Below are 20,382 nucleotides of genomic sequence, written 5' to 3'. Positions count from 1 at the left end.
ATAAAACATCAATAGGGAGAGTCTTGATTTTTGTCTTATCCTTAGTTGCGTAGATCATTGGAACCTACACTCTTCCATAATTGTGGAAAAAAATCTTAGTTTAGTTTTTGTAGATAATAAATATATCGTAGGTTTAGATTTTTCTATATGCAAGTGTATGTGGATCACTCCTCTAAGAGGACTTGTGGTACTAAGAAAGCCTCAAGGCTGGCATGACTGGTTGTACGTTGGCGGGAGATGACACACTTTGCAAAGCAGGCTTTATTATGGCACAGGATCAGAGGCCACCCACTCACAAGCTGGAGCTGTTGTCCAGCATGCTCATATACGTCACTCATTTATGCATGCACCTGCAAACATACACACTGTTTGATGCTGGCTGCACAGTAATATCAGCCTGATTTTATATCCTAGCAGGAGATTCTTTTTTTGTTGTTATCCTCCTCTGACACACTTTCTAGTTCACACGCCATTCCACTCCCACATCCCTCTCTCTCACTTGTTTGCCACCCTCCTCCTTCCCAGGGACTGTACTGTGACATCCGCCAGCTGGTGCAGTTCATTAAGGAGGCCCATGGGAACGTGTTCCGCAGGGTGGCGCTGAGTGCGCTCCTGGACAGCGCCGAGAAGGTCACCACCACCAAGAAACCTGATGAGAAGGAAGAGACCAAACAGCCCGGACCCAGGAGGTACTGGCCAATCAGTGGCCAGAAATGGTCTCAATGACATCATATTAAGTTAAATCCACTAAAAATGTCTTGTAATGATCATGTGTCAATTACTGTTGAAGTGTCCTTGAGGATAGACCGTAAACACCCCTTCCCTTATTAAGTGGTAACAAAATATTTCTCATCCAATCACATTGATTGGTTTCACAAGGTCTTTCTCCTTTTCTGACAACTCAGAGCTACGCTTCTCATCACTGCTGGATGTTTTTATTTTCTTATGGTTTTTTTTTCTGTCCTGTCTGCATCTGTTCTTCTTGCTTGAGTGACTGATTTGATGTTGTTATTTTCAAAATGATGTGGACAGCAGCATACGGGGCAGCCCTGCCAGGAGTCTTTGCCTCATCATGTGACCATCAAACTAGAAATGGAAGTTACATGAGGGCATAAATATTTTGGACATGCAACAAAAACAAATGTATTTTAAAAGTATATAAAATTAATTGTATAGTTATAGGTAATGCAGTAGGATTTTGTTCATCCATATGTCGATGGATGAGCAATAAGTTTGCTCAGTTTCCAAACATCTAAAGCTTCAGTGACATTCCTCTAGTTCCCATCAGAGAAAAATTATTGAAACTATGCTTAACTTATTTTCCATCAATCAAAAACCTTAAGGGGAGAATCACATGGAGAGGCTTTGCTGCATCTCTAGAGTTCAGTCTGCATCTGCATCAGGTGGCCTGAGCGCTCTGTCTGTGTGTTGGGCTGTGTGTGTGTGTGTGTGCAGGTCAGAGGCGGGTGTGTCCGGGGAGAAGGGTCAGGTGTCCAGTGCTGCAGATGAGTGTCGCAGCTACATCTCCAGTAGACCCCCCCAGACCCCCGAACAGTGAGTGTCCACCTCACAGCATCTCCATATAGCACCATCTAGTATGTCGAGCCCAGCTGCCATGTGTCTGCTCAAAATAGGAAACAGGTTTTAAACTCTTCCTGTTGCACCCCCCCCCTCCCCCCCCCCCACCCCCACCCCAAAAACAAACAGGTCACAGAACTAATTTAAATCAAAAGAGCTACAAATTTGTGTAAGCTGAAGTTTTTAACCTTCAAATCCGACCTTCCTTCACTCCCTCTCTGTGCCTCCAGTGAAGAACAGATGCCGGGTGCTCTGCTGGGCAGGAAGGACTTTTGGAGGAAGATGTTCAAGTCGCAGAGTGCCGCCAGTGACACCAGCAGCCAGTCAGAGCAGGACACCTCGGAGTGCACCACTGCACACTCTGGCACCACCACTGACCGGCGCTCCCGTTCCAGATCCAGACGAATTTCACTACGCAAGAAACTGAAGCTGCCAATAGGTAAGAGCTGGTATCAGGCAACAAGTCTTTTGATAGTAAAGGTTGAAGGGTTACCTTACAGAGGAGGCCTGGGTCAGGACTGTAATCAAAAACATTATTTTATTTTAGGTGGGCCATATCTGGGCTTGGGCACAAAAATCAGGACCTATTATGCTCATTTTCAGGTTCATACTTGTATTCTGGGTTCCCATGAGAACATGTTTACATGCTTTAGTGGTCCAGAAATACTTTATTTACCTCATACTGTCTGTCCTGGATTACCTGTGCCCACTCTCTGTCAGAAACACTCCATTTTAGTGCCTGTCTCTTTAAGCCCACCTCCCAAATAGGCACAGTCTGATCAGTAAGTGTTTTTGGATCTTCCACACCTGCACACTCACCGCGCCATCATTGCGGCTGGGGCATGACTATAGCCTCACTTTACACTGTGAAAAATCCCCAATTAAATCTTTTAAACACAACCAGTAATGTTGCAGCAGGAATGTGACCCAAAGTTGTGGAGAAATTAACGACCCAAGATAACAGGTTTCATGTAGCTACAGGTAGCAAAGTACTCACTATTTTATATATATATATATATATATATATATATATATATATATATATATATATCATGTCTGGTAACTGTATTTCCATGACCATACCTCACAGTATTTCCTACCCCAGCTATCACCTTGAAATTCATGATGTGTTTTGTTTGTCTAACATTGGAACAATGCCCACCGCGAGGCCAAGTCACTTCATCTCTTTGGTCTGTTTTGTGTTCCTTTGTGTGCCGTAGCATGCCGTGGGACTGTTCGCCTACCACTCACTCTCTCTGTCTTACGTATGTGAATGTGGAACCATCGCCATACAGTATTTGTTTCATGTCTGTTTGTGTTGGTCATTTCTTCCAAAGTGTACAGTGTTACAGGCCTGGGTCAAATTGTATTTGCAAATTGCTTCAGATGGATGGAGCGTACAGACTTTACTCTGGCATATATGTCTCTATGAAGGCAAAACGGTTACAGCCAACTGCACAGCTAAGCTAAAGCAGAAAGGCTGGGGTTATATCAAGTGAAAGCTAGCAGGTGATACAGCCATGGCTTGACTTAGCTAAAGCTAAAAATGGACTTACTGATTTTTAAAAGCTTTTATCAATAACTGAAATGTTCTGATACATCAGTAAACCACCATTTTTTGAATGACACATGAAGAAAAAACAGAACAAAACTCCAGCTAAAGCTAATTTATGGTAGCTTTGCAGAGTTGCAGTAACTGCTGTATCAGCTTTTGACTGATAAAATTTTATGCAGTTTTGTGTAGTTAGTCAGCAACCTTTTATGTACATATGTAAATGTGTTAAAACGCAGATTAATCTTAAAAAATATTGACATTAGATGTATAACAGCAGCAAATCAAAATAAAGTATTACATTTCAATATGTTACGCCAGCCTGTCAACATATTTCTCAGCTTATGTTGTTTCTGCTGTCTCCTCTGTGACAATATATTGTTAAAATCTATTTGCAAATACCACTCGACCGGGGTTTTTTGTTTAAGTCGTCTTATGAAATGATGACAAAAGTTAGTTTTGCACCCTTTTTCTATCATTTTTGAATGAACGTCAGCCTGTGAATTTTTGTGACTTAAAACACTCTGAATTTATGTCACTGTACAATAACAATGAGGGAATGCTCTATCTGTTTCTACCTCTACTTACCCTTGTGTGTGTGCATGCTTAATTGCCTCCATAACCCAGTGTGTACAGCACATTAACTTTCTTTGTTCTGCAGTGTTGGTTGATCAGGTAAATGTTTTTTATTATCTTGTGTCTCCAGGCAACTGGCTGAAGCGCTCCTCTCTTTCCGGACTGACTGATGGTGTTGAGGACCTGCTGGATATCAGCTCAGTGGATCGACTCTCCTTCATACGTCAGAGCTCAAAGGTCAGGGCGGGCTGACAGCTACAGTACCATAACACTGTTTGTCCAGTGAGTACACTGGTCAACACTGAGTAGTGGCAGTCAGAATCAGCAAATCTACAATGAGCTACAATAGAGCGTAAAAGAAAGTAAATCCAGCTTTAAATATGGAAGACATAGATGTACAGACCTTGCAGTGGCTGTCTGCAAGAAAATGTATAAATTGCCAACTGGTTTAGCCTCTGCCTGTCTGTCTGAGCATGTATGCATTTATGCATCTCAGGTGAAGTTCACCAGTGCGGTGAAGCTGTCAGAAGGTGGCGCCGTGGGGCCGGAGTTCGCCAGGGACGAGGAGGAGAATTTCTTCAAGCGGCTCGGTAAATGGAGGTCTGGCAGGAGGAATCCATCCAAGCTTCACCACACAGAAGAGAAAGATGGTAGACCTCCCCCACCCCGGGGTGCCCCCTTGCCCACCCACTCCCCATCGTCCTGTGTCTATTCCTCTCTCTCTTTCTGTCCCTGCCTCTGTTTGTCCATGTGGTGTCGTGTCTTGTCTCGCAAGTCGTGGTCTGTCCTCTTCTGCCAGTTCTCTCGTCCACCATTCTCCATGTCAGCTCGGCCAAATAGCTGCCTGCTACACTCTGTTAGCCTGAATGTGTTTCAACCCATTAGTGTCCAGTTTGTAAAAATACACTTTATTTTCAGTCTGATTGGCTCAACTGTGTTTTATACGACCAACTCTACATTCCCTTCTTTCCAACCATGCACGTCCCGTTCTCTTCAACAATGAACCCCCTCCTCTTTCTTTCACTTACTGGTAGAAAGAGAGGAAAGGAGGTGTGTGGGAAAAACTCATATATGAAACCATCTTTCTACAGTAGAGCGTATCTCTGTGCTTTGTCAAGCATGACGCTGTCAGTGCTCTCTTCGTCTCTTCTGTGGTGATGTCTGGTGGTATTTTCCAATGCCTGAGTTTCAGTGAAGTGATAAAAACAGAATGGTCCACATACAGCTTTCCTCTGTACGGCTGTGATTACACTTGTCATTTCAATGTGATTTAACAGATCTTATTATCAAAAATATATTGCATTAGAAGCCTGATAATAGCTTCTGCATTCTTACACTACTCTTTACATAATCATTTTTATTGTGTCGCTTAGATGATGAATTGAAAATCCAAGTGTAACTACTGCCGATGGCTGTGTGTCCATCTCTCACTCAGCTTCATTTGTCGGTGGCTCTTCAGTGCTTTCTGTTAAATGTCCTGGATGGTGATGTTGCTTCATGCAATGTTGATATTTAATCTTCAGTGCAGTCTTTACAAACAATTACACCCAAATATGCTTGTTTTCACAAGAATTCTCTTCACTTGTCCTGTTATACTCTCCTCTTTTCCTTTCTTCTCTTCTCCTCTCCTCTCTTGTTCTATATTCATACCTTCCTTCAGGACCCCATGGTTTTCAGGAGCGTCTTGCAGCCAGTCAGGAGGCCATGAAGAATAAGAATGTGGTGAATTTGGGCGCTATTCGACAGGGCATGAAACGCTTCCAGTTCCTGCTGAACTGCTGCGAGCCAGGAACCATACCGGACGCATCCATCCTTGCTGCTGCTCTGGACCTGGTATGTTTTAGAAGACACTCCTTGTATTTTTTTTCACATGATGCATCAGTGTAAGCATGTCACCTTGGGCTGCCATCAATAAAAAATGATGGTAACATCCTTAATTCTGCTTTCTGGCTCTTCCAGGAAGCTCCAGTCGTGGCACGGGCTTCCCTCTTCCTTGAATGTGCCCGTTTTGTCCATCGCTGTAACCGCGGCAATTGGCCAGAGTGGATGAAGGGCCACCATGTAAATATCACCAAGAGAGGCCTGTCCAGGGGCCGGTCACCTATCGTGGGCAACAAAAGGAACCAGAAACTCCAGTGGAACGCTGCCAAACATTTCTGCCAGTGGGGAGATGTAAGTCAAAGATTTCTGGCTGTTAATTAAGCGGAGTAACAATTTTTAATATGGCTTCAACAAAGTGTTTCTTTTTGTGTTTTATCTGCTCAGGCAATCGGCACAAGGCTCAGTGAGCTCTGTCACTCTGACAGCGAGAGCCCTGCAAACATCCTGGGTTACATTTTTGATGAAGAGACCAAACGAAGAATGAGAAAAGAAGATGAGGAAGAGGACTATTTAGATGACAGTGAGTGAGAAGACCATTCAAAGACTCACTTTTGATTGCCAGGATGCCAATGGCAACCTTTTTAAGAAAATAGCACCCAACTTTTGGCCATTTTAGAATATAAAAAAGTAAGTAAGTGACTTAGGCCAGCAAATTTGCGACCGACCACATGATTCGGTTAAAAGCTGTGAAAAAAGGCCGTAAGTGGACCTTAAGCTAAGTTTTTTTTATTTTATTTTTTTAACTAAAAACCTTTGAAAGTTCTGACCACACTGTTTTATTTTGTCATCCCTTCCAAGACACAGTCAATCCTACAAAATGTGGCTGCCCCTTTGCTCTTAAGATGGCTGCCTGCCAGCTGCTGTTGGAAATCACCACTTTCCTGCGAGAGACCTTTCCCTGCTTACCACGCCCACGCACTGAGCCTCTCGTGGTTAGTAGTCAAATCTCCTGTGTCGAATATATATGCATTAAGTGTGTGTATTTTCTCTTTGATAATCATGAAAAACAGTCAGGAAATCTAAGGATTCTATGAGGGAGTTTGGTCATTATTATAAGAAATAAAAGAGTAAAATATGAACAGGAAATTTTGAATCCAAAACATGTGATAATAAATTTGTTGAAAACATTAATACCTGCTCACATGTTTGCTGTAGGATCTGGACAGCTGCCGCCTGCGTTTGGACCCGGATCTTGGCCGTCATCGCTATGAGAGGAAGATCAGCTTCGCGGGCATCCTTGATGACGAGGATGGACACGATTCACTCAACAGCAGCAGCCATACGCTGAAGTCCGACACCACCTGCGATGAGAAGAAGCCCCAGGAAGTTCAAGGTGAGATCTGGTGTTGTCTAGACTCTGCCTTTTTGGTGTATTACTGCCCTGTGTGCTTATCGTGAAAAATAATTTAGATAATCTCGCCCCACTGCCGTCTCCTCCAGTGCCTATCCGTAAGATTCGCATCGGAGGCTCCCGGCTGCTTCAGATTAAAGGGGCTCGCAGTTTCCGTGTAAAGAAAGGAGGCTCTCTGTCATCGATACGCCGGGCCGGGAGCCTCAAGAGCACCAAGATGTCGCGGCAGGACTCGGAGTCAGAGAACGAAGAAGGGCTGCTGTCACAAACACAAAGCAGGGACACTGTTACTGACATAGGTAAGACATGGATGAAAAACTATATTTCCCTCTGTTGTAAGAGATACATTTTAAACATGTGCATATTCTTGTTTCCTGTTGCAGGCAGTCCCTTTAGCACCAGTGAGCCTAGCATAGAACCAGAGGGCCAGGGCTCAGGAGGAGCAGAGGACAACTACCACCGTAACATGTCCTGGCTCCATGTATGGCCCTTTAATATGTGTGGAAGTGTTTTTGTGTATACAGTGTCGGCGTGCTCCCTCCTACACACTGACTCCCCCTCCCCTCTCCTCTCCTTTCTCTCGGCACAGATCATGATCCTGCTGTGCAACCAGCAGAGTTTCATCTGTACCCATATAGATTTTTGCCACCCACGCTGCTACCAGCACCACAGCCGCTCCTGTGCCCGTCTGGTCCGCGCCATCAAGCTTGTGTATGGTGAGACGGTGGACAGCCTGAGAGAAGACAGTGCCTCCTCAGGTCACATCGGGTCACGGGCCAAGAAGAATAAAGAGGTGGGTTTCAAGAGCTATCTGTTTATCTAGTTTTAAACTTCTGTTGTTTTTGTGGTGGTTTATGAAAATTTCTGTGCCTTCAGTGTTCAGACAAGTCTTGCCTGAGGACCCCATCCATGAAGAGACGACCTACTGACTCCAACACAGAAGGGAAGAAGGATACTGGCATGCTCAAGTATATCCGCAACCAGGTGGAGTAGTTTTAAAAGTTAATTTCAGATTAAGTCTTTTTTTTTTTTCTTTTTTTTTTTTTTGTTGTTGTTTTTCATTTTTGTTATGTTTTGGGTTTGTTTGTTTTTTTGTTTTTACCTTTTTCAATTAAATTTTTGTTTTTTTATTATTTGTACTTTTTTTTTTTTTACCTTTTTTACTTTTTTTTAATAAAAATTTTGTATTTTTACTTTTTGAATTGTTTTTATTATTTTTTTTAACCTTTTCTACTTTTTGTTTATTTTTATTTATTTACCTTTGTTTTTTCCCCTTTTTTAAACTTTTTTAGCTTTTTTTTTTTTTTTTTTTTTTTTACTTTTTTTGTTTTTCTGGGGGTGTATTTTTGTGTGTTTGTTTATTTTGTTTTTTGTGTGTTTTTTTACTATTTTTTTGCAGCTTTTTTTTTTTACTTTTGTGGTTTTCTTTTCATAATACATCACAAATGCTTCTGTAATTGCTGTACATTTGATAAATAACTTAAAACTGGGAACTTATCAATTAAAGGGCCAGTGTGTAATATTTGGCATGGTTTATTGTCAAATCTGAATCTGAATATTCTACCCAGTAATATGTTTATATAAGTATATAATCGCTATAAAATAAAATTCGTTTGGTTTTCGTAGCCTTATAATTATGCTTTTATATATATATATATATATATATATAGCAAGGGCCTTGCTTTAGAGAGGTCGCCATCTTGCGCCACCATGTATGTAAGACAGCCCAAGCAGACAATCCAGCCAGCCAGAGAACGCGTTTCACGTGTATAAATAAACCAACGAAAACAGTGGAAGGAAGGAAGAAGGAGGAGGAAACAGCAGAGAGTGTTAGTAGTTCGTCGATAGAGAGTAGTGAAAAGTTTTTTTAGTTATAAAGTTTGCGAATGGACCACACTTACCACGCAACAGGAGAGAATGAACCCGAACCGTCATCTGCAAGGAAAAGAAGACGCAACTTCACTCCTTGTGATACACTCTCTGCGGCGCTTTTCCTCCTGATGATATATCTCCCCAATGATGGTAGCACCGAATCCCATTCTGTGCAGCAAAATGGGAGCGGAGGATTCAGCCTCTCTTCTCGCCCGCTCAGCATCCAAGTTCTTCATCTGTATGCTCCGGCTCAAACAGGTATGGCTCTGGATCTGTGTCCGCTACAAGAAACTCTTCAAAATCGGGTTCAGAGTCATCCATTGCAGCTACTATAGTCCAGATATATTGCTAGGCTAAATAAACAGCTGAGCTCTGTTTACAGGCTACACTGTCAGTCAGTGTGCGGGATGGTGGAGCAGAGAGGGGAGGGGGTACCCGCTAGGTACTGTTAACGAGTATGTGTGTATGAACTGTGTGTGTTACGCTAGAAGAGTCAGAGTTTGGGATGGAGTCTTTTACCCCCTGGAGTGTTACCGGAGTTTTTGGAGTGCTCAAATAAACGGGCCTTTTTCCCGAACGCTACTCTGTCTCCTGCTCGTGAGGTATCCATTACAATATCATGACATGGTTTAGATTTCTAAATAAACATTTACCTCGTCGCTAGATAGACCTACTCCTGAAAAACTCGTGTCTGCACAAGGCTTTTTATCCCTACGAGGCCACCGTCATTTACCCGACAGGAGGGGTGAGCGAGTGAGCCCTGCAATCTAGAATTTCACCACTGATGTCACTGTTTTCAACCCATTTTACACACTGGCCCTTTAAGTCAGAAGGGAAAATTAAAAGACTTGAAAACAAAAATACTAAAGTTACTGTCCATACCTAAACTGCTGTTTATCAATTTTTTTTCCTGTGTTTCTCAGGTGATGAGCCTGTCTCCAGCTCCGCTTTCACTGCTCATCAAGGCAGCTCCCATCTTGACTGACGACATGTACGGAGACATTCAGCCCGCAGCCTGGGAGCTCTTGCTCAGCGTAGATGAACATATGGCAGCTGCTGCTGGTGAGTCAGCTGTGTGTCGGTAATCTGTGGGTCTCGTCTATAGGCTGTGGTGCCCTTCAGAGTTTATATATGTACATGATTTTAGATCATGAAAGGATGAAGTACTTTATTTATTCACTGAACTAAAGTTAGCTTTACTCACATAGTGTGTAAAACATTTTGACCTAGATATTCTGATGCTCTATATTCCAACAGTTGCCATATCCTTTACTTTATGTCAACCACTTTTTACCTCCCAATTTCCTGCCTCTTTTCTGTGTCCTCTCTCCTCACTCCCTTTTGTTTTTTTATTTCTTCCTCTCCTCCCCCCTCCACCCTTTCTGAATCCCTTCCAGGTGCCATGTTCCTGTTGTGTGCGGTAAAGGTCCCAGACGCAGTGACCGAAATGATGATGGCGGAGTTCCAGCACCAGGAGGCCTGCCAACGCATCAACTCCATCCTGAAGTTTTACACACTGTGGCGTTTTCGTTACCAGGTGTGGCCTCGCATGGAGGAAGGAGCCCAGCAGATCTTTAAGGTACAGAATAACAATGTTGTCATGTTTAAACTTACCTCCAGAGTCAAAGTTGTCCACTTTGTAATCTCAAAAGGTTCTTCGTAAAGGTTAATAATTTATTATGCAACGTTTTGCTGTTGTAGTATATATCATTCAGAATGTACCGTCTCACAAAGCTAGGCTACATTGACCCATGTTGTATGATATTTCTCTTTTGTTTTAGATCCCACCACCCAGCATCAACTTCACCCTGCCATCTCCTATACTGGGCATGCCCTGTGTGCCCATATTCGACCCCCCCTGGGTGCCCCAGAACACAGGCAGCGTCCAGGATCCAATCAATGAAGACCAGTCTGTAAGTCTGAGCCCCTGTATAGCCCCCCAGTATATTTACCACCATAACTTTGTAACAAACACTTCGCTATAACATTTATTTTTACTAGTAGTATTAATGTATGCACATACTTTTGAGTCACTTTAATATGCAGTAAATACATTATATGTTAGTCATATTGGCTTAAAATGCACCAGTGGATCTGACATCACAGACTGACCTGGGTTGGGTCATCAAGTTGCCTTACATTCAGTGTAAATTAAAGCATCTGTTCACCTAAAAAAAAATACATATTTTATCACTTACCTATTGTGGTATCTAGCCATGCGTTGGGGACACTCTGCCTGGAGGCACATATTGCTGTTTTATTTAGCTATGGAGTTGGCACGGCTCTAGAGTTAGGAATGTTGGTCTGGCTCCTCTCCTTTGCTCGGGACTAAAATATATCAACAACTATTCAATGGATTGCCGTGAAATTTTGGGCAGACATTCATGATCTCCAGAAGATGAATCCAACTGATTTTGGTGATCGTCTGACTTTTGCTGCAGTGCCACCATAAGGTTTACACTGATAAAAGAAGTGTCTCCACAAATGGTTTATGGCAAAATCCTTGTAAAATTAAGAACTTACCCAGCAACACGGTAAGCATTGTGCTTGCTCAACATATGCACCTTGTCAGTGTGACAGCAATGATGTCAGAATTTAACTCAAAGCACCACGGTGTGTAAGTGCAGCCTCACAGGGCCATTAGCGTGACTGTGGACTATGGTCTGCTGTCAATCTTTTGGCCTAATTATGGTTGCTAAAATGTTAATAAGTAGTTGGGGCAACAGTTTGTTCAGATAGGTTTTGCAGCTTGCAGAGAGGGACGTTGAAAGTGTGCTGACGTTAGTTCAATCCAAACCATGTACGCTACTACGTGTTGTCATCGCCATTACAGAGGGCCTGCCTTTCAGTTAATTCAATCAGACATTGGGGTGAAACGCCAGTGACGTCGGGCAGTTTCTGCTCTGAGTTTGAGTTTTTTAAAGTCCAGGCATTCAAGGCGCATAGAGTGGAAATTGCGAGGCGCTCAACAATGCAAAACCAGCGACCAACTGCTAAAACGCACACTGTCTGATGGAGGCTAATCTCAAAATGTTGTCACACTAAAACAGATCTATCAGTATGATTAGATACAACTAGGGGTAAGTGATTTTTTTTTTTTTTTTTTTTTTCAGAATTCTGGTGAACTGACTCTTAAACTCCCATAACCTGTAAAAAAAACATGGCAGTTTTTAACAGCGGGTGTCTTATTTTGACATTTATTCTAGATTGAGTGCTGCGTAACCCTCACAATGTACCAAAAGCAGATACACTGCACTTTAGACTGCTTTAAAGTACATCTGTTATTGCTATGCCAGTGTAATGTGGTCAACTGCACCAAGAAATCTGCTAATTCAAGAAAAGGATATGTAACACATATTTAAAGTCATTTAACGCAGTAAAAACAGATTTCTTGGTGTTTCCTTTTACTTTCTTGTCTTTTTTGTTAAAAAGCATGATTATCAAAATATGTTTAATAGATTTTGATGACGACCTGCGAGCACCTGTTATATAATTTATCTATCGACTGTCTTTGTTTTTAGTACTCCACATTAATTCAGTCAGTCCATACCATAGTAAGTTGGTATTTCTGTCCGGATGTTTGTACTGATGCATCTTGTTACTTCAGATCATTAATGACAGGAGAGAAAACTCTCTCCATTAAACATTTTTAGCTCATTGGGAGCTGTAGGTTTCCATCATGGATCAGAAGCTGGGGCAGTTTCATGGGTCATTTCAGATAGTTGCATCTTGATTAATGATACGCACCACACTAGTAAAGTGTTGTAACATTTGCTCTGATTGTAAAAAAAAGAAAAGAAAAAATAACAGCATGCATCGGACATTCAGACATGTTGTGTGTGTTGTGCTGTTGATGCATGGTCATTGGATGAGAATGACTTTGCTGTGGATGTTTTTCATACCATGCTATACTATTTGGATATGTACGTGTATGAGCACTCATGCGAATGCTGTGAGGCATTTACTGTACACAAGATACAGTAAATTCTCCAAATTCCAGTATGAATTCATTTTTTCTTGCCAAAAATTTGTCACGATTGAAATCCTTTCTATTGAATACTTCAACAGTGTTCTCCATGATGCTCGCGATAGCATTAGAGCATGAGATTAATGTGCTGGAAGAGAGTTACTGTATTAATGTGTTGTCCGGTCATTTTACATTACAAAATGCTCCTCAGATGTAAACGTGAGCCTAGAGTAGCTATGCACACGTCCCTGAGAGATTTGAACTGTCAGTTTTTTTTATTAATTTGTGCACTCCCTCATTCTGAACCTTCTGTATGTCTGCACTCGCTGTTCTTTCTCTGTGCTGTTTGATCCAATGCCACCCTACATGCCACCCCTTTGCAGAAATCCTTCTCGGCGCGGGCGGTGTCACGCTCCCACCAGCGAGCCGAGCACATCCTGAAGAACCTGCAGCAGGAAGAAGAGAAGCGGCGTCTGGGTCGCGAGGCCAGCATCATCACAGCCATCCCCGTCGCTCAGGAGGCGTGCTACGAACCGACGTGCAGCCCCCCGCCTGAGCAGGAGGAAGAAGGTGGGGCTACCAGGCACACAAGCACATAGCATACAGAAATACAAAAGTCTGATGGGAATAAGGAAGCTGCTGATATCTCTGTGCCCTGATAGCATGTTGTTTCTCCTGTATCTGCACTGGTCATGTTGGGCATTGATCCTGCCAGCAGAAGAAGTGGTGAACCTGGCATCACGCCGTCTGTCTGTCAGCCCATCCTGCGCCTCCAGTAACTCCCACAGGAACTACTCCTTCCGTCGGGGTTCTGTGTGGTCTGTCCGCTCACTGGCCAGTGCTGAAGGTATGAAAACAAAATATCCATGACCACAAAAACCTTTATTACACAACTTGTAGCAGTCTTTGTTTTTTAAATAAACCTTGAGCTATCATCTTTAACATGTTTTGTAGATGAAGAGAACACAACAGAACACACTCCCACTCACCACATGTTGCAGCCGCCCCAAGCTGTCTTCCCAGCGTGCATCTGTGCTGCAGTCCTACCGATAGTGCATCTCATGGAGGACGGGGAGGTTCGAGAGGATGGTGTTGCTGGTAGGTGTCATTGTACTAAAAACAGTTTTGCCAGTGCCAGTTTTGGAGCTTAAAATAATTTCAAGACTTGAGGGCCTTCAGGAATAAAAAATAGCAAGTACCACCTACATAAAAATAAAAACAAATTACAGTTTATTAAATATTTTATTAGCACAGTATCAGTCCAAACATAAAAAATACATGTATTGATAGATTCTCCTGCATTATGTCATCAATGCATTTGCCAAAATGTGCATTTTTCTGATTTGTTTTTCATGTGTGGGACCCCTCCTGAAACATGAAGCCCATGTATGGTATTTGATCACATACTGTATTTGCAAGTACAAATATTTCTTTCAATGTTTCTTCAGTGAGCGCTGTTGCCCAACAAATCCTGTGGAACTGCCTGATTGAAGATCCGGCCCTGGTTCTCCGCCACTTCCTGGAAAAATTAACAGTGAGCAACCGACAGGTGGGTGAACATCTGAAGAACAAACACAGCTTCAGTGGCTACTCATAAACTTACATTTATACAGTCAGTGAGGATATGTGCAGGAGCTTAACGCTTAAAATGGGAAATAGGAAGTGTGACATGACTTTCATGACATTCTTTGTGTTGTTACTCCAGGATGAGCTCATGTACATGCTGAGGAAGCTCCTGCTCAACATTGGAGATCTGCCGGCCCAGACCTCTCATATCCTCTTCAACTATCTGGTGAAGCAATAATTCTTTACCTTTACATATAAACACTACTCTGTACTCTCTGTTAACCATTGTCGTCTCAACGGAATCTCCCCCTCCTAGGTGGGACTGATCATGTATTTTGTGCGGACTCCGTGCGAGTGGGGAATGGACGCCATCTCGGCCACATTGACCTTCTTGTGGGAGGTCGTCGGCTATGTGGAGGGACTCTTCTTTAAAGACCTTAAGCAGACCATGAAGAAGGAGCAGTGCGAGGTCAAACTGCTGGTCACTGCATCCATGCCAGGTGAACAGCACTTAGAAAAAATTTGAACATCCACAACTCCCGCCTCCCTCCAAAGTCCCATCCTCCTCCTCCTGCAACTCCACCTCCCTCCAACGGCCTACTCCCCCCTCCTCCATTACGTCCTCATTACATCTATGATAGACATAAGCGTTGTCATGGTAACATTAGATACACGGAAGAGGAGGGCGAGTGTAACATTACAAATGCAACCCCGGAGTTTTAAAACTTAACCAGAGTCAGTGATGACTGATGGGTTTTAGAATAAGGTTACAGTGCTAACGTTAGATAGTAGCGTTAACGTTACTAGTAAGTGGAAACACACAAGGAAGATAACATTTATGTTTCAGAGGCTACGCTACAGTAGGCTAACGTTAGCCATAAGCAACTGGGTGCTGTGTTGTCATATATAACATTATGAACTGAACTGAACTTCTTTGTCATTTTTATGCGCAGCACAAAAAAACGAACTGACATTTCGCATACCCCAAGCAAAAAGAAACAAAACATTTAAAAACAATTTGTGCAACATATAAGAAAGACACATCACAGCACACCACGGAGAGAGATGATGCAGCCTCCCTGTCTGCTCTGTGTAGCGTTAGCCTCCTTAGCTCAACACCGGCGTCTTATATGTTACCATTCATCCATGTCTCAGTGAACACAAGGACGCAACAGTCCCTCACTCCTCAGTTAGTGGATCTCCGTTGTCGGGTGAAATCCATTTCGTGTCCAGCGAGCGGACGTTCGCCAGAAGGCTGCTGGGAACAGCTGGTTTGACAGGGTTAGCTGTTGGCGTAGAGCTAACCCCTCCACGCTCCCCCGCTCCTGCGTCCTGTCACAGCGCTGCCGGCATCTTCCCTTCGGGACAGCTCCAGGCGAAACCATGGTCATCTCAGGTTACTAGTTTATATCCACAAGCCTCCCTGTTTCTAGCATATTTGTTGTCTCACAGACTCAGGGGTGGAGGGTGTGGGGGGATGTTACGCGAGCTGTTACGTCTGTCGGAGGCCTCCACGTGGGGAAGACAGACAGGACAGGAGAAAACTCCAACCAATCATTGCATTCGGTCCGAATGCAATGATTGGTCGGAGTTTTCTTAGAACCATATGAGAATGGTATAATGATGAGTTTTCATCTCTGGTGGAATTCACTTACATTTTAGTGTGCCATCAGCTTATTAATACCATTTTAACCTAAACAAAGAAAAGTGTAAAATTTCCAGAAAGGTAAGGGTTGCTTTAAGATCCCATTGAGACTCTGCATTTCATTTACAATAGATGCTGATGACCTAAAGAACATGTGAAATATATTTAAATATTTTCTTGTGTATTGCTGGTGCAGGAACCAAAACACTGGTGGTGCATGGGCAGCACGAATGTGACATCCCAACACAGCTTCCTGTCCATGAAGACACTCAGTTTGATGCCCTGCTCAAGGTAAGAACACCAGTGTTGGAGGAAGGACTCTGATCATCCTGAACTGGACTCTTAAAGCTGAATATTAATATAATTGGATTAAATTTATGGAAGATATTCATGATATCTTTTCTCTCCCTGAAACAGGAGTGCCTGGAATTCTTCAACATTCCAGAAGCCAGATCAGCACACTACTTCCTCATGGACAAACGATGGAACCTCATCCATTATAACAAGGTAGATACATTAGGTTTATGTTGGTGTAGCTAAAGATAGAAGATAAATGTTGATATGTGATCTGTAGTGCATCTTGTTACACAACAGTGGCAGAGAAGGCAGTATTTTAGTATTTCCTGTCTATACGTCAATGCAATGTTGCTATCTACCTCCACTAGACATATGTGAGAGACATCTACCCCTTCCGGAGATCAGTCTCTCCCCAGCTCAACCTGGTGCACATGTTGCCTGAGAAAGGACAGGAGCTTATCCAGAAACAGGTATGGAGGATTTGTTTACCAGACAAGTAATGTGGTAAAAACATGGTCAGAGTGTCTACTTTTTCCTCATGCTGTCTCTTATTCCTTCTTTGTTCTTGTTCTAGGTGTTTTCCCGTAAACTAGAGGAAGTCGGCCGGGTTCTCTTTCTCATCTCCCTCACACAACACATGCCGGCCGTGCACAAGCAGTCCCACGTCTCCTTGCTGCAGGAGGACCTCCTCCGCCTACCATCCTTCCCAAGAACCGCCATCGACGCCGAGTTCTCGCTGTTCAATGAGCCACAAGGTGAGGCAGACTCCAACTGTATCATTACACACTTTCATAAAAATCATTCTAGTTTATATACGAAACTGTTTTTTTACCACCATCTCTTCCTTTCTAAATATCCCAGGTAAGGAGCTGTTTGGATTGGACACCCTCCACAAGGTGTTGTGGATCAAGCTGCTGGAGGAAATGTTCCTGGGCATGCCCAGTGAGTACCCATGGGGTGATGAGATGATGCTGTTCCTCAACGTCTTCAACGGGGCTCTGCTGCTGCACCCAGAGGACAGCTCCCTCCTTAGGCAGTACACAGCCACTGCCATTAACACCGCTGTGCACTTCAACCACCTCTTCTCCCTGAGTGGCTACCAGTGGATCCTGCCAACCATGCTGCAGGTAGTCAGCAGTGCAACAGTTTTTAAGACAAGAGTGCTTCCATTCACCACCAATAGTCCAGGAAAGTGATTCCTTACCCCCTAAAAATGTGTCCTCTCTGTATTGTCATGACAGGTCTATGCAGACTATGAGAGTGACCCTTTATTGAGGCAGGGCATCGAGTTTTGCTGCCGGCAGTTCTACATCCTCCACCGCAAACCCTTTATCCTGCAGCTGTTTGCCAGTGTGGCTCCGTTGTTGGAATTCACAGTAAGTCCACTACATACTCAAATTAATTTACAATCAATATTGATTTTGCTTTCTTATTACACACATGCCTTTTCTTTAATTGCTCTGTCTTCATCTCCCATCCCAGACCAGCACCAGCACCGGTCTGTCAAAAGGAGTTTCAGCTCAGTGTCTGTTTGACCTGCTGGTCTCTCTTGAGGGTGAGACCCAGGACGCCCTGGATGCACTGGAGCTGGTTAAGGCTGAGAAACCTCTACGCTCTCTGGGTAAACACTCACTTTCACATGTGGTCCTATCATTTATGGAAAGCTCCTTCTAATGTGTGTGTCACTTCGCTGTAATTGGACAAACTAAACCAAATTGATGGCTGTACTTTTCTGTTGCAGATTTTTGTTATGGTAATGAGGACCTGGCCTTTTCCATCAGTGAGGCCATCAAACTGTGTGTCACCGTGGTTGCCTATGCACCTGAATCCTTCAGGAGGTACGAAAACATGTCCAGGAGGCATCAAGGATTCTTCCTCTCTTCTTGCATCTACAGCAGTTGTTTTCTGTCCTATAACAGTCTGCATGTATCTCTCCAGTCTCCAGATGCTGATGGTGCTGGAGGCCTTGGTACCCTGCCACCTCCAGAAGCTGAAGAGCAACACAGTTACAATGGAGTCGGCCTCGGCTGCCAGGGATGAGATTGCGGCCATCGCTGCTCTGGCCACGTCCCTGCAGGCCCTGCTGTACAGCTCAGAGAGCCTCACAAGGTCGGACTCTCCCCCATGCAACAAAAACAACACATGTCTGGGTTTTTGCAGCTGCTGGAATTGAGAGCCTGTTTTTTTGTTGTACATGAGTATGTGATGTTCTTTTAGCTGCTTATAATGCTCATAATTTTATCCACACCTCCTCCACAGGCCCATGACAGCCCCCCAGATGTCCCGCTGTGATCAGGGCCATAAAGGAGGCACGACAGCTAACCACGCCATGTCAGGAGGGGTCAACACCAGGTCAGGACTATAACATGATCAACTTATCAGTCCCAGAATAGATAGCTAGAGTGCAGTTTTGGAGTCAGAAAAGACTGAGGTCCTGTTTGTATGCACGTGCCCAGGGACAACCTCCACCTGTTGGAGGAAGGCCAGGGCATGCCAAGGGAGGAGCTGGATGAGCGCATTGCCAGGGAGGAGTTCCGCCGACCCCGGGAGTCCCTGTTGAACATCTGCACAGAGTTTTATAAACACTGCGGGCCGCGACTCAAGATCCTGCAGAACGTTGCCGGCGAGCCACGGGTCACTGCGCTGGAGCTGCTGGACATCAAGTCCCACATGAGGTGATGAGATTTACGCATGACTGACTTCAAAGCGTCTTACTGATAAATATTTGTAACTTCATCTCTCTTTTCCCGCAAAAAAGTTTTTCCCATTGTCTTTGGACATATCTGACATGCCACGTTAGTTATTCTGTTGCAGTATAGCACTCTGGCACTAATAATTTTTTCACTGAAGTTATGTCTCTGTGTGTGTCTCTTCTCCAGGCTGGCAGAGATCGCCCACGCCCTGCTGAAGCTGGCGCCCTACGACACCCTGACCATGGAGAGCCGAGGGCTGCGGCGCTACATCATGGAGATGCTGCCCATCACCGACTGGTCGTCCGAGGCCGTCCGCCCCGCCCTCATCCTCATCCTCAAGAGGCTGGACCGCATGTTCAACAAAATCCACAAGATGCCTACGCTCAGGTGCGCTCGCCCACAGGCATTGTGCACCAGGTCTGTTGAATACAATCCCTCTTCTTTCTCTGTCTCCCTGTGACTGTATCGTGCTGTGCCGGTGCCGTGGTGTGTACAGTAGCTAGACGGCTTCTTGGCACTGTCCTCTGTAGCGCTGCCTTCGTGGGTGCTGTACCGTAAGTGCTGCTGTGGCGTGTATATGTGCAGGTACGTGAGGATGTGTGTACTAACGATGAATCAGTGGCAGTGTTCCCTTTGAGCCAGTGTCCAGTCTTGTGTCATGAAAGATGATGCCAGTTTTAATTACAGACACTGTTGCAGATTTGACTGGTGATGTCTGCATGTGTGAAGTCACCAGAGTAATACAGTTTTATAATTTGTTTACCTCACCATGTTGAAATAATTAGGATCATTTTTCTAAGTATAATGTAAAACACAAACACGCATTACTCATTTAGAGATGTTGATACATCATACTAACGTTCTTTTAATGCGTACTTTGAGAAATGGTGTTGTAGAATATGGCACCAGTGAACTGGTTACTGATTGCCACCTGATCCCTGCAATAAATCGGAGCCAGTACAATAATGAATCTTTCATAATAATGGATAATAACTGGAGCCCATCTTGTGATAGGATCACTCCAGGCACATTTCAGTGCTCTGTGATTTAAAACAAATGTCATCCAGGGGCATCCATGATGGGACCAAAGTTTCCTTCTCTACTTCTGTACCACCGTGCCACATCTAGCAGTGAGGTTGCAGATTTAAAATTAAAATTTTTCATGTGACCAGTGCGTAGAAGAACTACGGTGGCCAACGCGAAATTGTGAATACTCCTATCTAGAGCCAGTGTTTGATTTGTCTGTTCTGGGCTACTGTTGAACAACATCATGGACTCCACGAAAGTGGACCTGCTCCGTATATAAACAGCTAATTCTAAGGTAACAAAAACATCAGTATTATACAGCTTTTCTGCCAATATATCCATCTAAATCCACCATAATGGACCTTTAAGTAAACAGAA

At 43.8% G+C, this 20,382-nt stretch overlaps 1 protein-coding gene across 1 annotated transcript in view; it reads left to right on the top strand.

Annotated features, from left to right (window-relative positions):
* The window catches only part of unc80 (unc-80 homolog (C. elegans)), a 46,536-nt gene that overhangs the window by 18,607 nt on the left and 7,547 nt on the right, over nt 1-20,382 (top strand). The window contains exons 17-51 of the mRNA XM_078165524.1: nt 526-689; nt 1,456-1,554; nt 1,809-2,017; nt 3,837-3,943; nt 4,203-4,296; nt 5,367-5,539; nt 5,666-5,878; nt 5,972-6,107; nt 6,386-6,519; nt 6,743-6,920; nt 7,028-7,237; nt 7,322-7,419; nt 7,528-7,731; nt 7,815-7,922; nt 9,734-9,872; nt 10,208-10,389; nt 10,592-10,723; nt 13,161-13,347; nt 13,493-13,624; nt 13,732-13,875; nt 14,226-14,326; nt 14,483-14,569; nt 14,660-14,843; nt 16,185-16,279; nt 16,406-16,495; nt 16,654-16,755; nt 16,860-17,040; nt 17,147-17,412; nt 17,527-17,661; nt 17,768-17,906; nt 18,027-18,123; nt 18,224-18,394; nt 18,545-18,637; nt 18,742-18,960; nt 19,165-19,365. Of these exons, the coding sequence (XP_078021650.1) occupies nt 526-689; nt 1,456-1,554; nt 1,809-2,017; nt 3,837-3,943; nt 4,203-4,296; nt 5,367-5,539; nt 5,666-5,878; nt 5,972-6,107; nt 6,386-6,519; nt 6,743-6,920; nt 7,028-7,237; nt 7,322-7,419; nt 7,528-7,731; nt 7,815-7,922; nt 9,734-9,872; nt 10,208-10,389; nt 10,592-10,723; nt 13,161-13,347; nt 13,493-13,624; nt 13,732-13,875; nt 14,226-14,326; nt 14,483-14,569; nt 14,660-14,843; nt 16,185-16,279; nt 16,406-16,495; nt 16,654-16,755; nt 16,860-17,040; nt 17,147-17,412; nt 17,527-17,661; nt 17,768-17,906; nt 18,027-18,123; nt 18,224-18,394; nt 18,545-18,637; nt 18,742-18,960; nt 19,165-19,365 (5,204 nt within the window). The remainder of the gene's footprint in view (nt 1-525; nt 690-1,455; nt 1,555-1,808; nt 2,018-3,836; nt 3,944-4,202; nt 4,297-5,366; nt 5,540-5,665; nt 5,879-5,971; nt 6,108-6,385; nt 6,520-6,742; nt 6,921-7,027; nt 7,238-7,321; nt 7,420-7,527; nt 7,732-7,814; nt 7,923-9,733; nt 9,873-10,207; nt 10,390-10,591; nt 10,724-13,160; nt 13,348-13,492; nt 13,625-13,731; nt 13,876-14,225; nt 14,327-14,482; nt 14,570-14,659; nt 14,844-16,184; nt 16,280-16,405; nt 16,496-16,653; nt 16,756-16,859; nt 17,041-17,146; nt 17,413-17,526; nt 17,662-17,767; nt 17,907-18,026; nt 18,124-18,223; nt 18,395-18,544; nt 18,638-18,741; nt 18,961-19,164; nt 19,366-20,382) is intronic.

The sequence above is a fragment of the Epinephelus lanceolatus genome, chromosome 24, assembly GCF_041903045.1.
Source record: "Epinephelus lanceolatus isolate andai-2023 chromosome 24, ASM4190304v1, whole genome shotgun sequence".
NCBI lineage: Eukaryota > Metazoa > Chordata > Actinopteri > Perciformes > Serranidae > Epinephelus > Epinephelus lanceolatus.
This window is presented reverse-complemented; position numbering and strand designations above follow the sequence as displayed.